The sequence below is a fragment of the Oncorhynchus masou genome, chromosome 13 (genome assembly GCF_036934945.1).
Source record: "Oncorhynchus masou masou isolate Uvic2021 chromosome 13, UVic_Omas_1.1, whole genome shotgun sequence".
NCBI classification, from domain to species: Eukaryota; Metazoa; Chordata; class Actinopteri; order Salmoniformes; family Salmonidae; genus Oncorhynchus; species Oncorhynchus masou.
Window position 1 is genome coordinate 33352318 of NC_088224.1, and position 25271 is coordinate 33377588.

Genomic DNA, 25271 nt, shown 5'->3' on the forward strand with positions numbered 1-25271 from the left:
ATCAACCACCTTTAAAACAGATCCATTAAATAGATCAATACAAGCAGACGTTTTCACATGAATGACAGGCACTGACTAACACCAACTAGGCAGCCGCCTCACCATCTCAGCCTCCTTGAGCCGGTGCTGGAGCTGGCTGTTCTGCAGGAGCTGCTCCTTGCTCAACTCATGGTGCCCTCTGACCTGGCCGTCCATCTCCTCCAGCTGCTGCTGGTATTGGACAAGCTGCTGCTTGGCCTGCAGGAGGTCCTGCGCTGTGCTGCTGTGGCTGGTGTTCCTCAGCGTCTCACCTGCCTGCAGCTGTCAATGAAACCAGAGGGCGTTCATGTTCCCGTGGAAATGACAGAAAACAACATCACCACCACATTTACATTTACATTTAAGTCATTTGGCAGACGCTCTTCTGTTGTATAATTATTAGGACGGTAATAAAATATATGAAAATGTTGATAGAGCAGGGAAAAGCTTCCGAGACAATAAGATGACATAGGAAAAATACGATATAATAGGACTGGTACAGGTATGTCTAACCTAGGGTTGGAAAATTCCTGTAACTTTCCCAAAATTCCCAGGTTGTCCAGAAATTCCAGATGGTGGATACCCAGATTTCCTGCTTTTTCACACCCGTTTATGGGAATCTTCCAACCAAGTTCTCTGGAAAACCTGGGAATTATGGGAAAGTTACAACTCTTTTCTTGTATTTTTTATTCTAGTCTCACCCTACGCTTGTCATGGGATTCTACCTCACCTGCCTAATGTATTTTTCTTACTATATTATAGACTAGGATGGGATAATATGTTATAGGGTAGTGTTATAGCCTATGCAAGAATGTCTTACCTGCTGGAATTGAATGTGCAGTTTCTGGCTCTGCTCAGTCATCTCCAGGAACTCCCTCATGACCTCATCCTTCTCTTTGCGAGACTGCTGCAGATTGGCTGTGAGTTGTGTGATGATGCCGTCGCGCTGCTTCAAGGCAGCCTCGAAGTCCTGCAGCTGGAGGATCAAAAAGAGTACATTGTGTATACCTTGCATAATCAACGTCAGTGATTCACAAGTCACACTTTACTATGAGAAAGAAAATCGTACACTGGCTTGACTTTGACAAAGACAAAGTGTGGTCTCAACAATGGAAGTAAGATAGTTTGGGATATTTGAGGGTAAAGGAGTATGGGTGGTAATACAATCACAGATCAATGTTTTTAAACCAAACGAGAAAAATGATGTATTCCATTGAAAAGGGAAATACCAACAATAGTTTATATGCACGTTATATGTGTGATATATTTCACTTGATATTTACAGAGTTCTCTCATATATTTGAGTAGTATTCTGAATATCAGAACATAAGAGAGCTCTCATATTGCTAATAACTTCGCTACCCTAACCATTTCTAAGCTGCATCCTCAACCAAAGGTCAGCCCAGCAGCGTGGGCTAAGCAAGGCCAACCCCTTATGCAATCTGCTTGATGGATTAGACTCAAACATTTTTAATGTTATATGAACTTTTGCAGTTAACAGGGAAGCGGGTTATTTACTTTTTTCTTTAACTACCAATTTGAATTCCTTCATACATACACAGAGCGCACATAGCACATTACCTGTTGCACCCCCTCTGTGCCGAAGGCCGCTCTAAATTCCTCCAGCTGTCGGCTCAGCTCCTCCACCACCAGAGTCTTGGCAGCCAGCTCTTCCTCCATGACCTGTACCCTTCCGCCCCTCGCCTCCTGCTGCACAGGGTCCACTTCCTCCTGTCGTGTGTGTGGGGGGTGACAATGGCTAGATGAGAAGTAATCTAACATCCAAAATAGCCACAGAACAGAGGGGGGAAATGGTACCTGTAGCTTGCTTTGCAAAAATTAGGATCCAAGACTTCCACAGAACTGAGGGCAAAATGTTAGCTAGCTTAGCAAATAGCTCATCTCAAAAACCACCACTGAAGCAATTAGTTAGCATCCAAGGCCGTCACAGAACTGAGGGGAATTATATACATTTACTGGTAAACATCAAAACTGCCAAAGAACTGCCAGCCATTAAAGAGCATAGTGCTGGCAATGGTTCCCTCTTTCGCATTAGCTCTGTATTTCACTACTGTTACCTTATCTGTCACACTTCCCATTTTCTTTCTACCTAGTTCTTTTCGTTCTCAGAATGGTTTTAACTTCTTAACTCAAACAAAATCACACAGTCAATCACTTAATTTGCTGTTTTTCTCAGCCTCTAACCCCTCTTTCTCACCATCCCTCGCTCTTCCTACCTGAAAATGGCAAGATTACGCGTGATTTAGCAAATGAGCAGCTCTTGTATAATTATCCAACGCCCCCTTCTCTAGCCACTTCACCACTCCGTCCCCAATCCCTCTTTTTCTACTTCTCTTCCTCCCTGTTTTCCTCTTTCTCTTCTGACTTTCAGAGTAATTTGCACCTCTGAAATGTCAATTTCCCTACTCTCTATCCCTGCTGTTAAACTGGGGAGTGGAAGTTAAAGGATGACAGCAGCAGCCCGCCGACAATGCTGCTGTTGCTGCTCTGCAGTCCTTCGCCTTCAAATTAAAACCACTAAACAAGTTGAGGATCCCAGAAGCAGAGAATAAAAGGGACTTGGTTAGTGAGTTAGTCTGAGGAAAATCTCAGGGTTAGGAGGTCAGAATGCAGTGCGGAGACAGAGAAAACATGTTACATTAAAAAAAAAAAGAGTACAGTCAGTGCAGAGGTGAGTTGGCTTGTTAACAAAAAAAGTGGCTCGTTGTCTAGTCAATTGTCGTACTGTACCCAGATAAACTCTTTGGAAGTCTCCATTGGGATCTCGGTCATCTCAAGGCAGCCATTCACCTGTTAATTCACAATACTGTTTGGTAAAGCAGGAGGATTTCTTGGTTCAGCTTCCCATTGTTCAATCATGTACAAAGCACAGAGTGAAGGATGTAATTAAATGTGGTATTTTGGTTCTGTCGTACATGTCAGACTTAATGTAACGACTGCCGCCTTCTTCAAACCATTAAACTCGGTGTCAGAGGCAGAGCTTTTAATGGCGGCCATGTAGAAGAGGGGGAGGTGAGAGGTGCGGCATGACTACTTTGACTTGTCAAGTTCAGATAAATGACAGAAGGAGACTCGGAGAGCTGAGAGTGCCTGGCAACAAGCTAGCCGAGTCACGTGGTCTGTTCCAAGAGGAAACCTGGGAAAAGGCAGGACCTAAGCCCCAAACCGTAACACTAATCTTCAATAGCAGAAGCCCTCAGTAACAGATCTATGGTCAGCTTACCCTTTGTCAAATCTGAACCAAATACTTAAGATGAGGAAACAAATAAGACATTTTGCAATTTAGGTGAACTATCCCTACAAGAACAGTATATTAACACCAATAAAAAGAGTGTTCTCTGTTTGTTGTAAACTATGACAAAAGTAACTCACCTCGGAGGAGTAGTCTTCGGCTGTGGTGGACACTTCACTATCTGGCTGCGATAGGAAACAACAGGAGGATTCATCAGACCCTGCATGGGGCGACTCACCATAATAGGCCCACCGTGTGTCACCAGAACAAGTGGCCCACACAAACACAGCCCCACCAGAGGAGCAGAGTGGATTGCATTACAATACAACAAGAAGAAGGAAAAACAAAGCTTGAAAGTGCATTAAAACTGAAGGACCATAACTACATGAGTCAGCAGTTTTAGCTAAAACAAGCCCATCCTAGGTCAACATTGTGTGCACAGTTAGTATTCTGCTTGACAGTCCCACTACTTCAAGAGCGAAAGTACAGTGAGAGAGGGACATTCTGGGGGAGCAGTTCATGATATGACAAGCCTATTGTTCTCTCATTTCCATTCGGTCTTTGTGTGGCAAGTTCTGGTCAGTTTCTGGAGAACAATAAGTCAATAATGGCGATGTCAAATGCTGTCTGCCCCTTTGACCATGATCCAATGGGGCATTTTGGAAGCATGCTGTGCCACATTCAATTACGGGGCGCAACCTACTTTTTATTCAATTGAATAATGACAGATCTTTAGAGCCTATTCTATAAAGGGGCTAATTTCACTTTAACAAGATAAAAAGTTAGAACACTATGGGGCAAGACGAGGAGAAATTAAATGAGAGGTTTTATTGTCCGAGTTAAATGGCACATTAGGCCAATAGTTCCTTTTCATTGAGGATCGAGAATGGCTTTGGTATCGGCAACAGTCTAGCCTATATTGCTTGGACTGCTTGTTGAATTCTGGTGATTCTAGGGAAGGTAGAATAGGAAACGGCATTGGATGTAGCTTAGTAGCAACACTAGATGTCATTTTTTTGCAAGCATGAAACGTGAACAATTTGACACTTCTCTTTAAGAAATCACATGTCCAAGATCCTGTGGGGGATTGGAATAACATTTATCTAGGTTAGGCCTATCACTTGACAATTATGAAATCGGAAACGTGAATATGAGATAGCCAAGCAGCTTATCATGGATTTGACTGTATCAGGACGTCAAAACATCAGATTATCAGCCTCTATTATACCACTTGTGTCAGATGGGAAATGCGGTTCATCTGTTTAAGATATGCGCAGGTGAGAGACAATACAACAGGTTAGTGCTCACACAGATCTCTATGAAGCCATCTATCTATACAAGTGCTCTGGAGGGGAACACTTTGAAGCTGGTGTTTCCACAGCAACCCCTCACTGCAAGGGAAGTTGCATGGCTACTAGGAGCGTCTGTGTTAATTCAATGGTGCGCCCTGGGCCAATTACACCCTTTGTCTTGGGTATGAAAACAAATTGTGAGAAGACAGACAAAAAAATGTAAAAGTGTCAACTAAATGTTTGAACCGTTTATCAGTCTCATTATTACAAATATGGATTCAGATGAGTCCGAATTCAACGGCATGAGTCCAAACTCATGAGTACCTTGGACCTATGAACATTTTATCATTAAAATGATAGAAGTGGCAATTCGTGACAAACAGTTAGGCACGGTGCTGTTCAAAATGTCTGCATGCCGACAGAAATACAGTAGTCACGATGGAAAAAGTGCTGAGCTATACCTCAAGAATACTGACCACCAAAAGAAAAGACCGGCAGCAGCCACTCTATTCAATCACCTCCGGGTCCGTTTTGTGCTACAAGGCCACGAAGCTCACCAACACTACAATGAGGCGGCTCAACCTGTTTAAAGGCAAATGTATGTTGCCATGGCAACCCATCATTTCCCAGTCACATTCGGGCGACAAGGGGAGGAAAAAATGTGGTGTGGTTTTTCAGCAACAGAGGGAATGAAAACTATTAATGCTGTTCGTGACACAAGTGCTACAAAAGAACAGAAGGGAGGGAGGAAAGGGGAGTTTGCATTGTTCGGCGTAGGTGGAGTGCGGAATTGGGGGTGGCATGGTACATGCACCTTGTTCGAAACCTGCGGATAAGCTCAAGGTTGTGAGGGGCTTCCCGATTGTCTGTGAAACGCATTAAATATTTCACATTGACGACGTAACGGCGAGCCGAGTTAGATTAATAACGGCAGACTAAGGCGGTCATGTGAAAGAGGGAGAGATTGATTGAGCGAGCTTGCAATGAAGCATTAAAAACAAATGCTTACAGGGACACTTATTGGCTACTCCACTGTTTAATATTGAACCATTGAAAATCGGCACTCACAAAAGTAGCTCATGGCAACTGCATAGGTTACTTCAGGGGACTGTTGTTTGATATCTGCTCAAATGGATTCAGACAATGGCTTTGACGCAACAAAATGTGAATCGCTTATCAGGGTCTACGTCATTGAATATCTCTGTATACGTGATAACCAAAACATTTTTATGTCATGTTTGGACCACTACATTTTGCATTTTTATTTATCTACTGTAATATTCTATTTAACATTGATATTTTAGTAATTTAGCAGACACTCTATCCGGAGCATCTTACAGTAGTGAGTGTATAGATTTTCATACTTTTTCAAGCCAAGCAACAAAAATGTGCACCTTAAAACTGTAGAAATGCTTTAGAAATAAAATAGTATATTTAGCATTAATTCATATTTGTGTTTGAAGTTACCATGATATTTTACTAGGTGATCAGTATTGGACAATACAGGAAGCCACAGAAATATCGGGCCAATACTGCTTACAATACTTCTCTACCATAGTATCAGCAAAAGAAAGATCATAGCACTAACGTACATGATTCAACTAATCTAGGTCTTGAGCGGTTAATTAGCTCAATCAGTTCACCCTGTCTAGGATCAAGTAGAGAAATTCAGCACAGAAGACCAATATCATTTTAATAAAATGTCATTTCAGGGCCAGGAGAAGTACGAGTTCTCATCCCTTTACACACTACTGAATCTAGCCAGTTTCTTCTCTAGTCTATTCAACTCAGACTCAACAAATCAAGCAAGGCTGCACGCTAGGAGAATCTCAATTAAAATGGGCAATTAATTGTTAGGGATGGTCCAGTGGTTTTTGGCCTTACCTCTACGGTGTACGTCTGGTCGTGTTTGACCGGCTCACCACAACGCAGGGTCCTAGCGAAGGTAAACTCTGTGGTGGGGGGGTCCGGTTCACCTCTTCCTCCTCCTACCACCCCCCTATTCCCCGACACCTCTTCCCCTACCGACTGATCCAACTCCTGCTCGGCCTCCCCTCTCCCCGCTCCATCTGGGTCGTCGTCTGTTTCTCTCCTCTTTTTCTTCTTCTGCTTCTTCTGTCTGTCTGCATAAGCTTTCCTCTGCCGGTACTCAGCCAACTGGGGTCACACAGGGAGAACAGGGAAGAAGGACAGACAAAAAGGCAAGGCAGGGTCAGTGAGGTTAAATACAGAGATTACAGTGTGTCTGCGCTGTTTAAGAGGCAGTCCAACAAACTTGGCTAAATTCTAGGTTTAAGGCCAGATGCTATGCTACACTGAACACTGACTATTTACCAAAACAAACTACGCTAAATGCTATGCTAAATGCTACACTTTACATTCCTTCAAAAAAGCAAGCACAATCAACTTCAAATGATCTTTGATGATTAGTTCAATTAGCCTTTTCTGTAAGAGTAGGCCTACACAAGAATCAACTAATACTCAAATTCAATAATAAAAATTCAGGGGGTAAAAAAAATTGCAAAGCAGAATAATACTTACAGTAGTGCTACATAACTTGGTAAACCTGGTGTGAAACATTGCGTGTGTCCTGGAGCTATCAACCTCCGATGCGAATGTGAATCCTTGCCATACATAGGCCCCTAATAAACAACATTTTGCTTCCTGTTGTGGCTCCCCCTGATCTTTTAAATACCCATTAAAAAGGACCTTTTTTTTGTAAATTACTTCCTAGACATCAAACATCTAATGACTGAAACGCATGGGTAATTGGGTGTATGGATGAGCCGCAGTTTTCACCCACTGTAAAGCTTTTGCCGTTTCAAATGATCCTCCCTTTCCTAAATATTAGTGTGCAAAGTGATGTCTTTAGGAACAAAGGGAAGAAAAACTGTTTGGCTCGGCAAGGTTGAACACGTCTGCATCTATGAAAGTCTCGAAAGATGGCCAAACGCTAATTGAGTGAATGGCGGTTTTGGGATTATCTAAATGATCCCCAGTTTACAATTGGTTTATTCATCCTACTCCTCTGTAACTATTCCCCAGGTTGCTGTAAATGAAAATGTTTTCTCAGTCAACTTACCTGGTAAAATAAGGGTAAAATAAATTGTATTTAACCATATATATTTCACACACACACACACTACCAGGCAAACGTTTGGAAGGTCTGTCCACTCATTCAAGTTATTTTTGATCATTTCCTATATTGTAGAATAATAGTGAGGACTTTGAAAAAACACTATGAAACTATGAAAAAACACATCTGGAATCATGTAATAACCAAACAAGTATTAAACAAATCCAAATATATTTTATATTTGAGATTCTTCAAAGAGCCACCCTTTGCCTTGATGACAGCTTTGCACACTCTTGGCCTTCTCTCAACCAGCTTCATGAGATAGTCACCGGGTATGCATTTCAATTAACAGGTATTTAACAGTGAATTAACAGTGAATTTGTGGAAGTTATTCCCTTAATGCGTTTGAGCCAATCAGTTGTGTTCTGACAAGGCAGGGGTGGTATACAGAAGATATCCCTATTTGGGAAAAGACCAAGTCCATATTATAGATAGAACAGCTCAAATAAGCAAAAGAGAAACGACAGGCCCATCGTTACTTTAAGACATGAAGGTCAGTCCATCCCGAAAATTTCAAGAAATTTCTTCAAATGCAATCCCAAAAACCATCAAGCACTATGATGAATATGGCTCTCATGAGGACGGCCACAGGGAAGGAAGACCTAGAGTTCTCTGCTGCCGAGGAAAAGTTCATTAGAGTTACCAGCCTCAGAAATTGCAGCCCAAATAAATCCTTCAGAACTCAAGTAACAGACATCTCTACATCAACTGTTCAGAGGAGACTGCGTGAATCAGGCCTTTATGGTAAAATTGCTGTAAAGAAACAACTACTAAAGGATACCAATAATAAGAAGAGACTTGCTTGGGCCAAGAAACACAAGCAATGGACATTAAGACCAGTGGATATCTGTCCTTTGGTCTGATGAGTCCCAATTTGAGCTATTTTGTTACAACAAATACAGCTGTGTCTTTGGACGCAGAGTAGGTGAACGGATGATCTCTGCATGTGTGTTTCCCACAGTGAAGCATGAAGGTGGTGTGATGGTGCTTTGCTTGTGACACTGTGTGATTTATCCCGTCTGGTTTGCACTTAGTGGGACTATCATTTGTTTTTCAACAGGACAATGCCCCAAAACACACCTCCAGGCTGTGTAAGGTCTATTGAACCAAGGAGAGTGACAGATTGCTGCATCAGATTACCTGGCCTCCACCCAACCTCAACCCAATTTGAGATGGTGAGTTGGACCACAGAGTGAAACAAAATCAGCCAACAAGTGCTCAACATATATGGGAACTCCTTCCAGACAGTTGTAAAAGCATTCCAGGTGATCAAGGCAAAGGATGGCTACTTTGAAGAATCTAAAATATATTCTGATTTGTTTAACACTTTTTTGGGGACTACATGATTCCATGTGTTATATTATGTTTTGAGGTCTTGACTATTATTCTACAATTTAGAAAATAGTAAAAATAAAGAAAAACCCTTGAATGAGTAGGTGTGTCCAAACTTTTGACTGGTACTTATGTGTATGTATGTTATGTACAGTGGGGCAAAAAAGTATTTAGTCAGCCACCAATTGTGCAAGTTCTCCCACTTAAAAAGATGAGGCCTGTAATTTATCGTCATAGGTACACTTGAACTATGACAGACAAAATGAGGGAAAAAATACAGAAAAATCACATTGTAGAATTTTTAATGAATTTATTTGCAAATTATGGTGGAAAATAAGTTTTTGCCCCACTGTATGTATGTTATGTAATGTATGTATACACTCTCTCTCTAGACTAAAATCCAATTAATACTTGATCCGGAAATGTGGTTGGAGGCTCCATATGGAGGGTGTATTGCAATTGCGGAACCTCTAGAGGCAAGCAGAGGCCAAATCAACCTCCCGACCTGCATCTCCATGTACCTCACAAATTTTGGAACAATGCAGAGGGCTCTGTATAGCTCTGCATTGTCGTGATTGGTTGACGGTAGGTGGAGGCAGTAGGTCCTGCAGAAAGCACAAACTCACTTCCTTGATAAAACTCTGCACCACTCAGCAAGAACAAGAAGTATGAATGCCCTAACTTCCGCTGAGGCCATATCACATTAAATGCTGCCATCAGAAAGACCATGCGCCCAGATGCACACAATCTCTCCAGAATGTGCTCTCCCGCCAATTTGTCCACATTCATTGTTTCATAACTTCCTTGTGTGAATTGTTTGCATTTGATTGTTAGTGTATATCAACTCCCCATTACATATATCACCAGCAGTACATTTACAATTAATTCCTAACCTACAATGTTTGTTGATTTGGTTATGGTCATTTCTGTTAATTCATTCAATATTATTATTCCAGTCTTCCCCTTATTATTGTCAGAATGGACACAATCTTTGCAGAGCGCACAACCTATGCTACACTTATGAGGAACAAGTTTAGGCTTATTTCATTCCATTTACGAGTTTTGTCAATTTAGTTAGTGTCTTTTGTTTGGAGCACTCCTGTCAGGAGTTAGGACAAGCACTCATTGAAATAGGCCTACAAATGTGCCCATTTGATGTTTCTGATAGGCTTTAACGCACCACCACTAATGACCTGTGGAGCTTCTCAAAGCAATGTTTTCTTCACTTCAAACAGCAAGCACACAAAGTATCTCTCTACATCCATTGAGAATGGCAATAGTTCCTCAACGTGTTTGAAAAATCTTTCCAGCTCTCTCCCTTTCGATAACAACTCAGCATGAAAGGGAAAAATGTCATGCTCTGATCCAGTGGAAATGTCATAAAATAGGACTACCTGATTACTTCTTATCAGTGCTCGACTGAAATAGGTTCTGGTACCCATTTTGGGTGCTGGTACTGTTTATATTTAGGTGCAGGTGCTCCACAAGTCTTTTGAGCTAATTGTCTATAAAAGGAACAGGAGCTCTAGCAGTATAACATTTAAGGGGCCGATGGTTAGCTCTGGTAAACTCCTGCCAACTCAAGCACTGCTTCTTATCCTCTGCGCAAATAGCCTACAGCTGTGTCTGTTCCGAGCTCACTGGCACAGGAAACTATGAGGGCCCAGAATATTTTACACAAAGTTGCAAGTTTGCTAGTGCACGCTTAAGCCGGACCCAAGTTAATAGTTGATAGCAGACAGGCCATGTGTAGCCAACGTGATTTATAAGATATTTATTTTTAAAATCAGGATATTTTCTACCTGCAGGCTGCAATGTTTTTATTTGTTGGCTTTATGTAGGCTATTTTTAAATAGTTGGTAATGGCAATAGAAGTTCCTTTTTAGGTTTGTATCATTTTCATTTGGTTACAATTTTGATGAAGCACATGACAATGATTTTGAGATATGAAGACGTTATTATAAATTAAATGAAACTCACGAAAATGTGCATATGAAAACCATAACTGGCACGCAGATTGGTAGAAATGGTAAGATAAAATGGCATTCCACATGAGAAAGGTTGCCGACTCCTTGTGTAGCCTATTAGCGGCAAAGTCAGGAGAGCAAAGGCAGAATCTGTGAAAGCCAGCAGGAGCGGGAGGAGAAAAGTTGGGTCAGGTTAAGTTTCTTTTCATTCTGAATATCTAGATCTCTGGCGCCCTCAAGACATTTGTCTTATTTAATCAAACCATAAGCTTAAAGCATCAGACAAGCTCAATGCATATAGTTGATTTTATTAAAACACATAAGAACCATGTCAAAAAAATATATATATATATATATTTTTTCTTCAAAATTTCGACAAATCGACAGGTCGAAAGAACAGATGACTTACGGTCAAGATATATACACTGCTCAAAGAAAATAAAGGGAACACTAAAATAACACATCCTAGATATGAATGAATGAAATATTATAAAATACATTTTTCTTTACATAGTTGAATGTGCTGACAACAAAATCACAATAATTATCATTGGAAATCAAATGTATCAACCCATGGAGGTCTGGATTTGGAGTCACACTCAAAATCAAAGTGGAAACCACACTACAGGCTGATCCAAATATAATGTAATGTCCTTAAAACAAGTCAAAATTTGGCTCAGTAGTGTGTGTGGCCTCCACGTGCCTGTATGACCTCCCTACAATGCCTGGGCATGCTCCTGATGAGGTGGCGGATGGTCTCCTGAGGGATCTCCTCCCAGACCTGGACTAAAGCATCCGCCAACTCCTGGACAGTCTGTGGTGCAACATGGTGATGGTGGATGGAGCGAGACATGATGTCCCAGATGTGCTCAATTGGATTCAGGTCTGGGGAACGGGTGGGCCAGTCCATAGCATCAATGCCTTCCTCTTGCAGGAACTGCTGAAACACTCCAGCCACATGAGGTCTAGCATCGTCTTGCATTAGGACGAACCCAGGGCCAACCGCACCAGCATATGGTCTCACAAGGGGTCTGAGGATCTCATCTCGGTACCTAATGGCAGTCAGGCTACCTCTGACGAGGGCTGTGCAGCCACCCAAAGAAATGCCACCCCACACCATGACTGACCCACCGCAAAACCGGTCATGCTGGAGGATGTTGCAGGCAGCAGAACGTTCTCCACGGCGTCTCCAGACTCTGTCACATCTGTCACATGTGCTCAGTGTGAACCTGATTTCATCTGTGAAGAGCACAGGGCGCCAGTGGCGAATTTGCCAATCTTGGTGTTCTCTGGCAAATGCTAAACGTCCTGCACGGTGTTGGGCTGTAAGCACAACCCCCACCTGTAGACGTCGGGACCTCATACCACCCTCATGGAGTCTGTTTCTGCCCGTTTGAGCAGACACATGCACATTTGTGGCCTGCTGGAGGTCATTTTGCAGGGCTCTGGCAGTGCTCCTCCTGCTCCTCCTTGCACAAATGCGGGGGTAGCGGTCCTGCTGATAGGTTGTTGCCCTCCTACGGCCTCCTCCACGTCTCCTGATGTACTGGCCTGTCTCCTGGTTGCGCCTCCATACTCTGGACACTACGCTGACAGACACAGCAAACCTTCTTGACACAGCTCGCATTGATGTCCCATCCTGGATGAGCTGCACTACCTGAGCCACTTGTGTAGGTTGTAGACTCCGTCTCATGCTACCACTAGAGTCAATGCACCGCCAGCATTCAAAATTGACCAAAACATCAGCCAGGAAGCATAGGAACTGAGAAGTGGTCTGTGGTCACCACCTGCAGAACCACTCCTTTATTGGGGGTGTCCTGCTAATTGCCTATAATTTCCACCTGTCTATTCCATTTGCACAACAGCATGTGAAATTTATTGTCAATCAGTGTTGCTTCCTAATTGGACAGTTTGATTTCACAGAAGTGTGATTGACTTGGAGTTACATTGTGTTGTTTAAGTGTTCCCTTAATTTTTTTGAGCAGTGTATATATATATATATATATATATATATATATTATTATTTTTTATTTTATTTATTTTTTTCCCCCTGGGGTAGAATAAACAAATCGGCTCTCAGAGCATGCGCGACTGTGTGCGTGTACAGTTTTAGTGGGAAGTTTTGTGTGTGTGTGTGTGTACACACACACACACACACACACACTAAAACTTCCCTCAGTGTGCAGTCCGCACCCACAAACACACAAATGTAATTTCCCTCCGTGCACCAACAGCAGGGGGTCTGTACAGTTAATTGCCATAAGTGAATGCTGGCACTAATTACATGACTTGGACAGTAAAAGCCCTGATATCCATTATGGATGAAGGACTGGTGACAGCCACTGAGTGGGGTGAAGTGAATGAGTGAGTTCAGTCAGTGAACTGAATGGCCGGCTATGGGAGCTGGGTGAAAGCAGGGGAGCTCAAACAGCAGGCTATTGTGGGCAGCAGATGTCACACGGCATGGCGAGCAACAGGTAGCCCCTGTTGCCAAGGATACTACACCCCACTTACCTGAGGGGGGGCTGACTGCACCGTCGGACAACGTAGCTTAAAAGAGGGCACATTTCCAGACTGAGGTTATCCTAAAGCACTCGACCTCAATGCAGCTCTACCTAGTGCATGCAGCTATATACAGTGGGGAGAACAAGTATTTGATAACCTGCGAAATCGGCAGTGTTTCCTACTTACAAAGCATGTAGAGGTCTGTAATTTTTATCATAGGTACACTTAAACTGTGAGAGGCGGAATCTAAAACAAAAATCCAGAAAATCACATTGTATGATTTTTAAGTAATTAATGCATTTTATTGCATGACTTAAGTATTTGATCACCTTGTTTGCTACGTTTTTGTAAAACATGCTCTTTACATTGACCGTTTTGAACCTTTCTCTGCAAAGCTTTACTCTGATAAAGATTTTATATGGTCTATAATTGGTTACTCTTTTTATTGTCCGTATCCTTTTTCAGCGTTATGATATCCATAACCGTCGACGATGTGATGGATATATCATCTTCAGAAACGTGCATTAAATACATTGTATGTGCTTTTTCTGATATGCATTCTTTAGACTTTTACTGAAGCAATTTTCATAATTGAAAATTTTGTGAAACCTTAAGAAATATATGCGGAAATGCATTCCTCACACATGGCAGTAGGGTGTTTTTTGATAGAAAGATCAGAAGAGTGTTTATCCACAATCTGTGACGACATGTAGGTACAGTTATTAAAGTGACTATGGCCACATAACATCAGATAGTGGCAGCGGTGTAAAAGAGGGGGGGGGGGGGGGTGAAATGCAAATAGTCTGGGTAGCCATTTGATTAGATGTTCAGCAGTCTTATGGCTTGGGGTTAGAAGCCTCTTGGATCTAGAGCCCCAAGTCTAAGACCAAAAGGCTCCTTGACAGCTTCTACCTCCAAGCCGTAAGACTGCTGAACAATTAATCAACTGGCCACCGGACTATTTACATTGACACCTACATGTACAAATTACCTCAACTAACCTGTACCCCTGCACACTGACTCGGTACCGGTATACCCTGTATATAGCCTTGTTATTTTGTTACTTTTTATTATTTTTTACGGTAGTTTATTTGGTCAATATTTTCTTAACGCTTCTTGAACAGCACTGTTGGTTAAGGGCTTGTAAGTAAGCATTTCACATTAAGGTCTACACTTGTTGTATTCGGCACGTGACAGATAAAGTTTGATTTGAAAAACATCAAGCGGTATGATGAAACTGGCTCTCATGAGGACAGCCACAGGAAAGGAAGATCCAGAGTTAACTCTGCTGCAGAGGATAAATTCATTATAATAACTGCACCTCAGATTGCAGCCCAAATAAATGCTTCACGGAGTTCAAGTAACAGACACATCTCAACATCAACTGTTCAGAGGAGACTTCAAGAAATCATGCCTTGATGGTTGAATTGCTGCAAAGAAACCACTACTAAAGGACACCAATAATAAGAAGAGACTTACTTGGTCTAAGAAACGTGAGCAATGGCCATTAGACCGGTGTAAATATGTCCTTCCAGGTGAAGCTGGTTGAGAGATTATCAAGCGTGTGCAAAGAAAGCTGTCATCAAGGCAAAGGATGGCTACTTTGAATTATCTCAAATATAAAATGTATTTTGATTAACACTTTTTGGTTACTACTTGATCCCATATGTGTTATTTCATAGTTTTGAGGTCTTCACTATTATTCTACATTGAAGAAAAAAGTAAGAATAAAGAAAAAAGTAGTAGGTGTCCAAACTTTTGACTGGTACTATATATAAAAGACAAAAATGTACTTGTGTAGTTTATGCCCTTAGCCTTTGCATATACCATTATGTACAGTGCCTTCAGAAAGTATTCATACCCCTTAAGTTATTCCACATTCTGTTATGTTACAGCCTGATTTAAAAAAAAAACATTTTTTTTTTTTAAATCCCCCCTCGCCCATTTACAGACAATACCCCATTAAGATAAAGTGAGAACATGTTTTCAGAAATGTCAAACGTATTGAAAAATAAATACAAAATATATCATTTAGATAAGTATTCACACCTGAGTGAATACTTCATAGAAGCACCTTTGGCAGTGATTAAAGCTGTGTGTATTTTTTTCAGTTGTGAGACTAAGAGCTTTGCCCACCTGGAATGTACAATATTTGCACATTCTTTGCTAGATAAACATTCAGGTTGCCATCGATTTGCAAGTAAATTTAAGTCAAAACTGTAACTCGGCCAGGAACATTCACTTTCTTCTTGGTAAGCAACTCCAGTGTAGATTTGGCCTTGTGTTTTAGGTTACTGTCCTGCTGAAATGTGAACTCATCTCCCAGTGTCTGGAAAAACTCCTCATTCCTTAACGATTTCAATCATATCCATTAAATGTTGCAGCGACCACTATGCTTGAAAATATGGAGAGTTGTACCCTTGTATAATGTCTTGTATTTGCCCCAAATGTAACACTTTGTATTCAGGACAAGTTAAGTGCTTTTCCACATTTTTTGCAGTATTACTTTAGTGCCTTGTTGCAAACAGGATGCAAGTTTAAAACATTGTTTTTTAATTCTGTACATGCTTCTTTTTTACGTTTTCCCCCTTTTTTCTCCGCAATTTCAATCTTGTCTCATTGCTGCAACTCCAACAGTCTCGGGAGAGGCAAAGGTCGAGTCATGCGTCCCCCGAAACATGACACGCCAAGCCGTGCTTCTCAACACCCGCTCGCTTAACCTGGAAGCCAGCCACACCAATGTGTCGGAGGATTAACAGTTCAATTGACAACAAGTCAGCTTGCAGGCACCCAGCCCGCCACAAGGAGTCACTAGAACGCAATGAACCAAGTAAAGCCCCCCCGGTCAAACCCTCACCTAACCGGGCTAACTATGCGCCACCCTATGGTACCTCCGGTCACGGCCAGTTGTGACACAGCCTGGAATCGAACCCCAGGCTGTCTTGAGATGTTCCTTCAATATATCTACATCATTTGCACCAGTCCAGTCCCTCCTGCATCAAAGCACCCCCACAACATGATGCTGCCACCCCCATTCTTCACGGCTGGGATGGTGGTCTTCGGCTTGCAAGCCTCCCTCTTTTTCATCCAAACATAATGATGGACATTATGGCCAAAGAGTACTATTTTTTTTCATCAGACCAGAGGACATTTCTCCAAAAAGTACGATCTTTGTCCCCATGTGCAGTTGCAAACCATAGTCTGGCTTTTTTATGGCGGTTTTGGAGCGGTGGCTTCTTCCTTGCAGAGCGGCCTTTCAGGTTATGTCGATATAGGACTCGTTTTACTGTGGATATAGATACTTTTGTACCCGTTTCCTCAAGCATCTTCACAGGGTCCTTTGCGGTTGTTCTTGGATTGATTTGCACTTTTCCTCACCAAAAAACGTTCATCTCTAGTAGACAGAATGAGTCTCCTTCCTGAACGGTATGACGGCTGCGAGGTCCCATGGTGTTTATACTTGCGTGCCATTGTTTGTACAGATGAATGTGGTACCTTCAGGCGTTTGGAAATTGCTCCCTAGGATGAACCAGACTTGTGGAGGTCTACAATTGTTTTTCTAAGGTCTTGGCTGATTTCTTTTGATTGACTCAAATGTTGTCAAATAGCCAATCAGAAGCATCTAAAGCCATGACATCATTTTCTGGAATTTTCCAAGCTGTTTAAAGGCACAGTCAATTTAGTGTATGTAAACTTCTGACCCACTGGAATTGTGATACAGTGAATTATAAGTGAAATAATCTGTCTGTAAACAATTGTTGGAAAATGACTTGTGTCATGCACAAAGTAGATGTCCTAACAGACTTGACAAAACTAGTTTGTTAACAAGAAATGTGTGGACTGGTTAAAAAGCGAGTTAACAACTCCAACCTAAGTGTATGTAAACCTCCGACTTCAACTGTAACTATTTCAATAGAATGTTTATGTTGTCACTACGACAACTGTCGATTGACGTAGCTGGTAAATTCGCTTTGGCTATCTACTATGATTTCATCAAGAATAACTGACGAATTTAGGAACACTCAACACCCGTTGAATATGGCGGGTGTCAGTAAACATTTGCAAAACAGCATAAATAAATTGTTGCCAGCAGCAGTTGCAGTCACCAACACTCTAGATAACATACAAACAGCCTAAACTGCTCTGCTAGGGCGAGTAAAATGGTCAGAGTGAGCTGTTCTCTCATTTGTGCCTGGAAGTAGCCAACGTTAGCTTGGGTGCTTGACTGCTGTTAAGTCAGAACAATTAGTTCAAGCATTCTTTTCGCTCTGAATTTGTAAGAAAGCTAACGTTTAAGTTCCTTGCTCAGAACATGAGAACATATGAAACCTGGTGGTTCCTTTTAACATGAGTCTTCAATATTCCCAATTAAGAAGTTTTAGGTTGTAGTTATTATAGGACTATTTCTCTCTATACCATTTGTATTTCATTAAGCTTTGACTATTGGATGTTCTTATAGGCACTTTAGTATTGCCAGTGTAACAGTATAGCTTCCGTCCCTCTTCTCTCTCCTACCTGGGCTCGAACCAGGAACACAACGACAACAGCCACCATCGAAGCAGTGTTACCCAAGCAGAGCAAGGGGAACAACTACTCCAAGTCTCAGAGCGAGTGACGTTTGAAACGCTATTAGCGCGCACCCCGCTAACTAGCTAGCCATTTCACATCGGTTACACCAGCCTAATCTCGGGAGTTGATAGGCTTGAAGTCATAAACAGCTGCTGGCAAACACAGGAAAGTGCTGTTTGAATGATTGCTTACGAGCCTGCTGGTGCCTACCACCGCTCAGTCAGATTTCTCTATCAAATCATAGACTTAGTTATAACAGGATAACACACAGAAATGCGAGCCTTAGGTCATTAATATGGTCGAATCTGGAAACTATCATCTCGAAAACAAGACTTTTATTCTTTCAGTGAAATACGGAACCGTTCCGTATTTTATCTAACGGGTGGCATCCATAAATCTAAACATTCCTGTTACCTTGCACAACCTTCAATGTTATGTCATAATTCCGTAAAATCCTGGCAAATTTGCGGCCCAAACTGTTGCATATACACTGACTCTGCGTGCAATGAACGCAAGAGAAGTGACACAATTTCACCTGGTTAATATTGCCTGCTAACCTGGATTTCTTTTAGCTAAATATGCAGGTTTAAAAATATATACTTCTGTGTATTGATTTTAATTAAGGCCTTGGTGTTTATGGTTAGGTACACGTTGGAGCAACGACAGTCCTTTTTCGTGAATGTGCACTGCATCGATTATATGCAATGCAGGACACGCTAGATAAACTAGTAATATCAACCATGTGTAGTTAACTAGTGATTATGATTGATTGTTTTTTATAAGTTTAATGCAAGCTAGCAACTTACCTTGGCTTACTGCATTCACGTAACAGGCAGTCTCCTCGTGGAGTGCAATGTAATCAGGTGGATAGAGCGTTGGACTAGTTAACTGTAAGGTTGCAAGATTAAATCCCCCGAGCTGACAAAGTAAAAATCTGTTGTTCTGCCCCTGAAACAAGACATTTTAACCCACCGTTCCTAGGCCATCACTGAAAATAAGAAAGTGTTCTTAACTGACTTGCCTTCCGATTGTTGTGAAAACTTGAAATTGGCACTAATTAATCGGCCATTCCGATTAATCGGTTGACCTCTAATTTGCACAGCAGAAACAAATTCAATTCATTTTCTCCCAAAAGTAAATTGGAATCCTTGGCTAATCTTTCACAGAGTACAATTGCAGATGATTCTGTGTTGCCCTATATGGCAAAGGACCATTGAGTTGGACAAGCACATGGGACTGAGGCCTGCGTAGGTGTATAATGCCATCTGCAGTCTCAAAGATGGAGTAACTCTGAAATTGTTTTGCAAACATGCTTTATCTAGGACAGACAGGTAATTAATTCTTCAGTGCTTATTCCTATGCTACTCTAAGCACTTCAAAGCAAAACATTGGCTTGTTGGATAATAATTCTAGAGATTTCTGCATCAAGCATTCCATCATTGAGTTGTTTCACAAAAGGTCTAGGTTAGCTAATTCAGCCGCTGACACCGTTACAAGAGAGTGATTATCTGTTACTCAGTGTCACTGCTTATTCCCCACTGATACCAACAATAGATAAACACAATTAACATCGAACACTGTACCATACTAGGTTCAGTTATTTTTTGAGGCTTTCTATTTGATCAATTATGGCACATTGAGTAATGTTTGCTGTATGTGAGTGGTGATTGTTCACTTAGACAGATCACACTATAGCTTGTTTTCTGTGCCCACTAGGCTACTGTGAATTTGTTGTTGTAACAAGCACTGATTGAAAGACAATGAATAATGATCAACAGCAGATTCAATTAGGTGGTAGTGTAGTTATAGGCCTAAATACATGGGACCCTTATCACATTTGTAACACCCATCTTCGATGCCAAGATTAATACTAGAATGACTTAGACTAATAGCATTAGATGCTCAAAGGCAAAAGGCAGAACAATACACTAACCACAGCTGGGTGTACAAACAGAAAATGTATAGGTAGCCTAAAAGTTTTGTACCTCCAAATGGTCATGAATGTGTTCAGTTGGCTGTGGTTGAACTAAGGGCACTTGGCTCTGGAGACTCGACCATTACACAAGATAGCTTTAGACCGAAATGGAGTCATTAGCAGAGTCAAGACTGATTAATTACCCAAAGGCTCCGAACGCACGCTCAATATGGACTAAACAGAGTGTGACCACCAAACGGGGTATTAAAACTTGAATCAAACTTGTAATTGCTTGCGAGTCGGAAGAAGCAGACAGTTTTACTATAGGAATTGCAGGATTGATTCAAAGTGCCACCTCCAAGAGCAGAAAGAAATGTCATACACCCACAAAGTAAAGATAGGTCTATTACTTTAAGGATCTTGCTGAAAGGAGCTTAAGTGGTAGGTGTTTAGAGGCCCCTATCTTGGTGGAGTAGAGACATTTTTGCATTTTTCATCAAAAATGTTGCAGTTTGAAAGCAAATTTCATGCAATTCTATGCATTTTGCCATGACTAATGCTGTGTTCATTTGCTCAAACAAAATCAATACATTGTTTTTTTTGTGTGTGTGTGGGGGGGGGGGTCTCCTGTCTAGCTTTTATTTTGGTGATTGTAAATTCTCAAAGATAATATTATTAAAAGTGCAATTTGCTGAAATCGCGCTGTCTATTGATGGATGCTGAAATTCTAATAGTTGGAACTAATTTCAGTTTGTGACAAAAAAAACAATGTATAGTGTAGAGAGTTACAGTAACATCTAAACAGTTGTAAAATATATTTTCAATTACTAAAAATATTGTATTTTCAGCTGATTGAAACAGGTGTACAAAACTCAAAAGATAAAAAAACGAAACTTGAGAACGGAAGATTTAGAATTAGTGCACATAAAACAGATCTACCACTTACACTTGCATTTAATGAGTGCAGATCTATAACTCTCATTTCTATGTGAATTTGATCAAGTCATCCAAAAAGTGACATATTGCAGCTTTAAAAAATATATAATAGGTATTTTCTATGTACTTTATATATGGTTGTAGTCATTTAAAAGCATTTTTCCAACACGGAAAATATATACACTACGATTCAAAAGTTTGGGGTAACTTAAAAATGTCCCTGTTTTTTGGGTCAACTTTAAAATGTCGTTTTTGAAAGAAAAGCTCATTTTGTCCTTTAAAATTACATCAAATTGATCAGAAATACAGTGTAGACATTGTTAATGTTGTAAATGACTATTGGAGCTACATAGGCCCATATATTATTTATTGTTTCTTTAATCAGCACTACAGTTTTCAGCTGTGCTAACATAATTGCAAAAGGGTTTTCTAATGATCATTTAGCCTTTTAAAATGATAAACTTGGATTAGCTAACACAAGGTGCCATTGGAACACAGGAGTGATGGTTGCTGATAATGGGCCTCTGAACGTCTATGTAAACTTAGCAACAAAAAAAAACAACTCTTTTTCAGGACACTGTCTTTCAAAGATAATTCTTCAAAATCCAAATAACTTCATAGATCTTCATTGTAAAGGGTTTAAACACTGATTGCCATGCTTGTTCAATGAACCATAAACAATTAATGAACATACACCTGTGGAACAGTCTTTCAGACACCAACAGCTTACAGACAGTAGATAATTAAGGTCACAATTATGAAAACTTAGGACACTAAAGAGGCCTTTCTACTGACTCTGAAAAACACCAAAAGAAAGATATCCAGGGTCCCTGCTCATCTGCGTGAATGTGCTGCAAGGAGACATGAGGACTGCAGATGTGGCCAGGGCAATAAATTGCAATGTCCATACTGTGAGACACCTAAGACAGCGCTACACGGAGACAAGACGGACAGGTGATCGTCCTCGTAGTGGCAGACCACGTGTAACAACACCTGCACAGGATTGGTACATCCGAACATCACACCTGCGGGACAAGTACAGGACGGCGACAACAACTGCCTAAGTTACACCAGGAACACACAATCCCTTCATCAGTACTCAGACAGTCCAGCCTCTCTCAGCCTATTGCAGACAGAGGGCTTGTAGGCCTGTTGTAAGGCAGTTTCTCACCAGACATCACCGGCAACAACGTCGCCTATGGTCACAAACCCACCGTCGCTGGACCAGACAGGACTGGCAAAAAGTGCTCTTCGCTGACAAGTCGAGGTTGTCTCACCAGGGGTGATGGTCGGATTCGCGTTTATCATCAAAGGAATGAGCAATACACCGAGGCCTGTACTCTAGAGCGGGATCAGTTTCGAGGTGGAGGGTCTGTCATGGTCTGGGGCGGCGTGTCACAGCATCATCGGACTGAGCTTGCTGTTATTGCAGGCAATCTCAACGCTGTGCATTACAGGGAAGACATCCTCCTCCCTCATGTGGTAACCTTCCTGCAGGATCATCCTGACATGACCCTCCAGCATAACAATGCCTCCAGCCATACTGCTCGTTCTGTGCATGATTTCCTGCAAGATAGGAATGTCAGTGTTCTGCCATGGTCAGCGAAGAGCCCGCATCTCAATCCCATTGAGCACGTCTGGGACCTGTTGGATCGGAGGATGAGGGCTAGGGCCATTCCCCCCAGAAATGTCCAGGAACTTGCAGGTGCCTTGGTGGAAGACTGGGGTAACATTTCACAGCAAGAACTGCCAAATCTGGTGCAGTCCATGAGGAGTTGCTGCACTGCAGTACTTAATGCAGCTGGTGACCACTCCATATACTGACTGTTACTTTTGATTTAGACCCCCCCCCCCCCCCCCTTTGCTCAGGGACACATTACTCCATTTCTATTAGTCACATGTCTGTGGTACTTGTTCAATTTATGTCTCGGTTGTTGAATCTTATGTTCATACAAATATTTACACATGTGAAGTCTACTTTAAATAAACGCAGTTGACAGTGAGAGGGTGGTTTTTTTGGATGAGTTTAGAAATTCAATTAAAAACCAGCCGTTTTCAGCTCCAATAGTCATTTACGACATTAACAATGTATACATTGTATTTCTGATCAATTTGATGTTATTTTAATGGACTTTTTTGCTTCTCTTTGAAAAACAATAACATTTTTAAGTGACCCCAAACTTTTGAACGGTAGTTTTTTTCACAGTTTGGAATTAGAACATGCAAAAAAAAACGCTTAGGCGGCCCACCCGAGGATTTCAATGGCAGAAAAATCCCTGATGAATAAAATCAACTAGCCCTAAACTCCATTTCCGTGATCAGTGAAATGGGCTATGTCAGAGTTCTAAAGCACTATTAGTTTCGTTCCAGTGACGAGGAAAGCCACTTGCTGTTGCTGGCACAATGCCTGACAGCCATCTTGACTGGTGCTGCAACAATCAAAAGTCGGCATATCAACACAGTCATGACACAGTGATTCCGACACCATCAAAAAAAGCATAGGCTACAGGCAGCAAAATCTAATAGGGGTGAAAAATAAAACATGTCAATGATCTAAAAAGGCGAGAGCCTTTTGGGCCTCTGTGCTCCAGAGAACATGGTGGGTTTTATGATTCTCCTCAGCCACAAACTTACTACATGATGGCTCCAGTCCTTTAAGTATTTAGAATAATATTAGGACGCGCAAAAAAATGGTGAAAGGAGAAGCTGTTGAGGCACAATTACAACACCATGGAGCAGAGGGGTTGACTTGACTGTAGGATGTTCATGCTGTTTCATTTGTGAAAAGTACACACTTTAAATCAAATGCATACCGACCTGGCTGTTACTGTTGAAGGTGCAGAAAGATGGAATTCACTACAACGCTAGGCTATATGCTCAGTAAAACACATGAGGTTTGATAAAGCCACCTGGGTGAATGGGAAATAGGAAAAGTAAGGCGCTAGCAATGTTTTCCCTAAAAACAAAATGTTGATGGCAGGGTGCAGAGGAACCTGTAACAGCCCCCATGGAAGCCAACTTCAAAACATTTCTATTGAAGTCAATGGAGGTCAAATTCCTTCAGGTGAGACAACATAACTGTGAGGGATAGCATTGGTAAGGAAATCACTGTATTATTATTTTCATACACAGACCAAAATCGCACGAATTTACCATGCCTGCTTTTATATACCAGCTTTTTCATATATCTGAAAAGGTTAGGGGGTTATGGCAAATTCAAAGCCACCTTATGACCTATATGCCTTTCATATCAAGATGTTTTTCTGCCAACTTTACCATAATGTTAACATTTTCCACCTTTTCTTTATGTCTGAAAGGTTAGGCAAATTGTTGCTTACTGAATCTCCCAAAGTCACCCAATCCTTGTAATAAATTTGAAGAAATAGCCTACCCGCAAGTGGTCAACTTGATCATTTCAGCACTGTTTTAATTGGGACAGTGCCATCGCGCTGCTTTGAGACAAGGGTGGGGATTCGTCTTGATAAATCAGTAAGGTTAGATTTTAGTTTTCACTGAATCTCCGTTTAGATATTGGTTAGGCTACAATTAGGTTGGGGAAACGTTAGCTAAGTTCAGAGGAGTGCTGCTCATGATCATCTTGTCTAGTTGGCTCATGTATTAGAAAATTGTGCCAGCATGTTATGTAGTTTAACAAGTGGTTTATTTTACTCTTCACTCACAGTTGCTTGGTAGCCTCGGGCTACTCCCGACCAAAAGCCTGTGAATTCACTGACTTGTCTGATAATCAATCAATGTGAATTTGTTTCACTGAATCTGTCTGTATAGGCTATTTGGTTTCTGACTGGGCAAATAAGTGGAGGTGGTATAAGCTAATCTATTGTTTGCTCATTTATCACTGATCAGAAACATTTAGCAAGCAATAATGGAGCATAAATCAAGTGTAGGCCTATTATTTTGGCCGATCTCGAATCGGCAACTACAAAAGTCTGCAGAGGATGTGATATATGAACACGAGAGACACATGCTTGTGAAAATAGGATTTGTATTTTCTATCAGTATCATGCTGAAAACACTACGGCTGCTCCCTAACAAACTAGAGAGGGTAAGGAAAGACGAAACGTGGATCAAAAAAAGCATGAGCTTGGATTTGTATATTTGGATCCCCATTAGCTTTTGCAGAAGCAGTAAATACTCTTCCTGGGGTTCACAAAAAACACAAAACAAGTAAGAAAAACACTGATACACAAGGGCAGTCACAATTTTAAAATACAATTATATACTGTACAAACAATACAAAAGAAAAATACAAACAATACAACTAAAGAATAATGTGTGTGTTAGAGTGTCTGGTCTGTACGCGTGTGTATGTGCTTGGGCTCTGTTTAAA

At 41.3% G+C, this 25271-nt stretch overlaps 1 protein-coding gene across 8 annotated transcripts in view; it reads right to left on the reverse strand.

Annotated features, from left to right (window-relative positions):
• Nucleotides 1–25271, reverse strand: part of akap9 (A kinase (PRKA) anchor protein 9) — a 133631-nt gene that overhangs the window by 103872 nt on the left and 4488 nt on the right. For 7 of the 8 annotated variants that reach the window (XM_064983532.1, XM_064983538.1, XM_064983535.1 and 4 more), the window contains exons 2-7: nt 6448–6720; nt 3412–3456; nt 2770–2829; nt 1600–1749; nt 839–994; nt 103–300 (exon numbers count right to left, since the gene is read on the reverse strand). In XM_064983532.1, the coding sequence (XP_064839604.1) occupies nt 103–300; nt 839–994; nt 1600–1749; nt 2770–2829; nt 3412–3456; nt 6448–6720 (882 nt within the window). The remainder of the gene's footprint in view (nt 1–102; nt 301–838; nt 995–1599; nt 1750–2769; nt 2830–3411; nt 3457–6447; nt 6721–25271) is intronic. The other variant, XM_064983537.1, reaches the window with a different exon arrangement.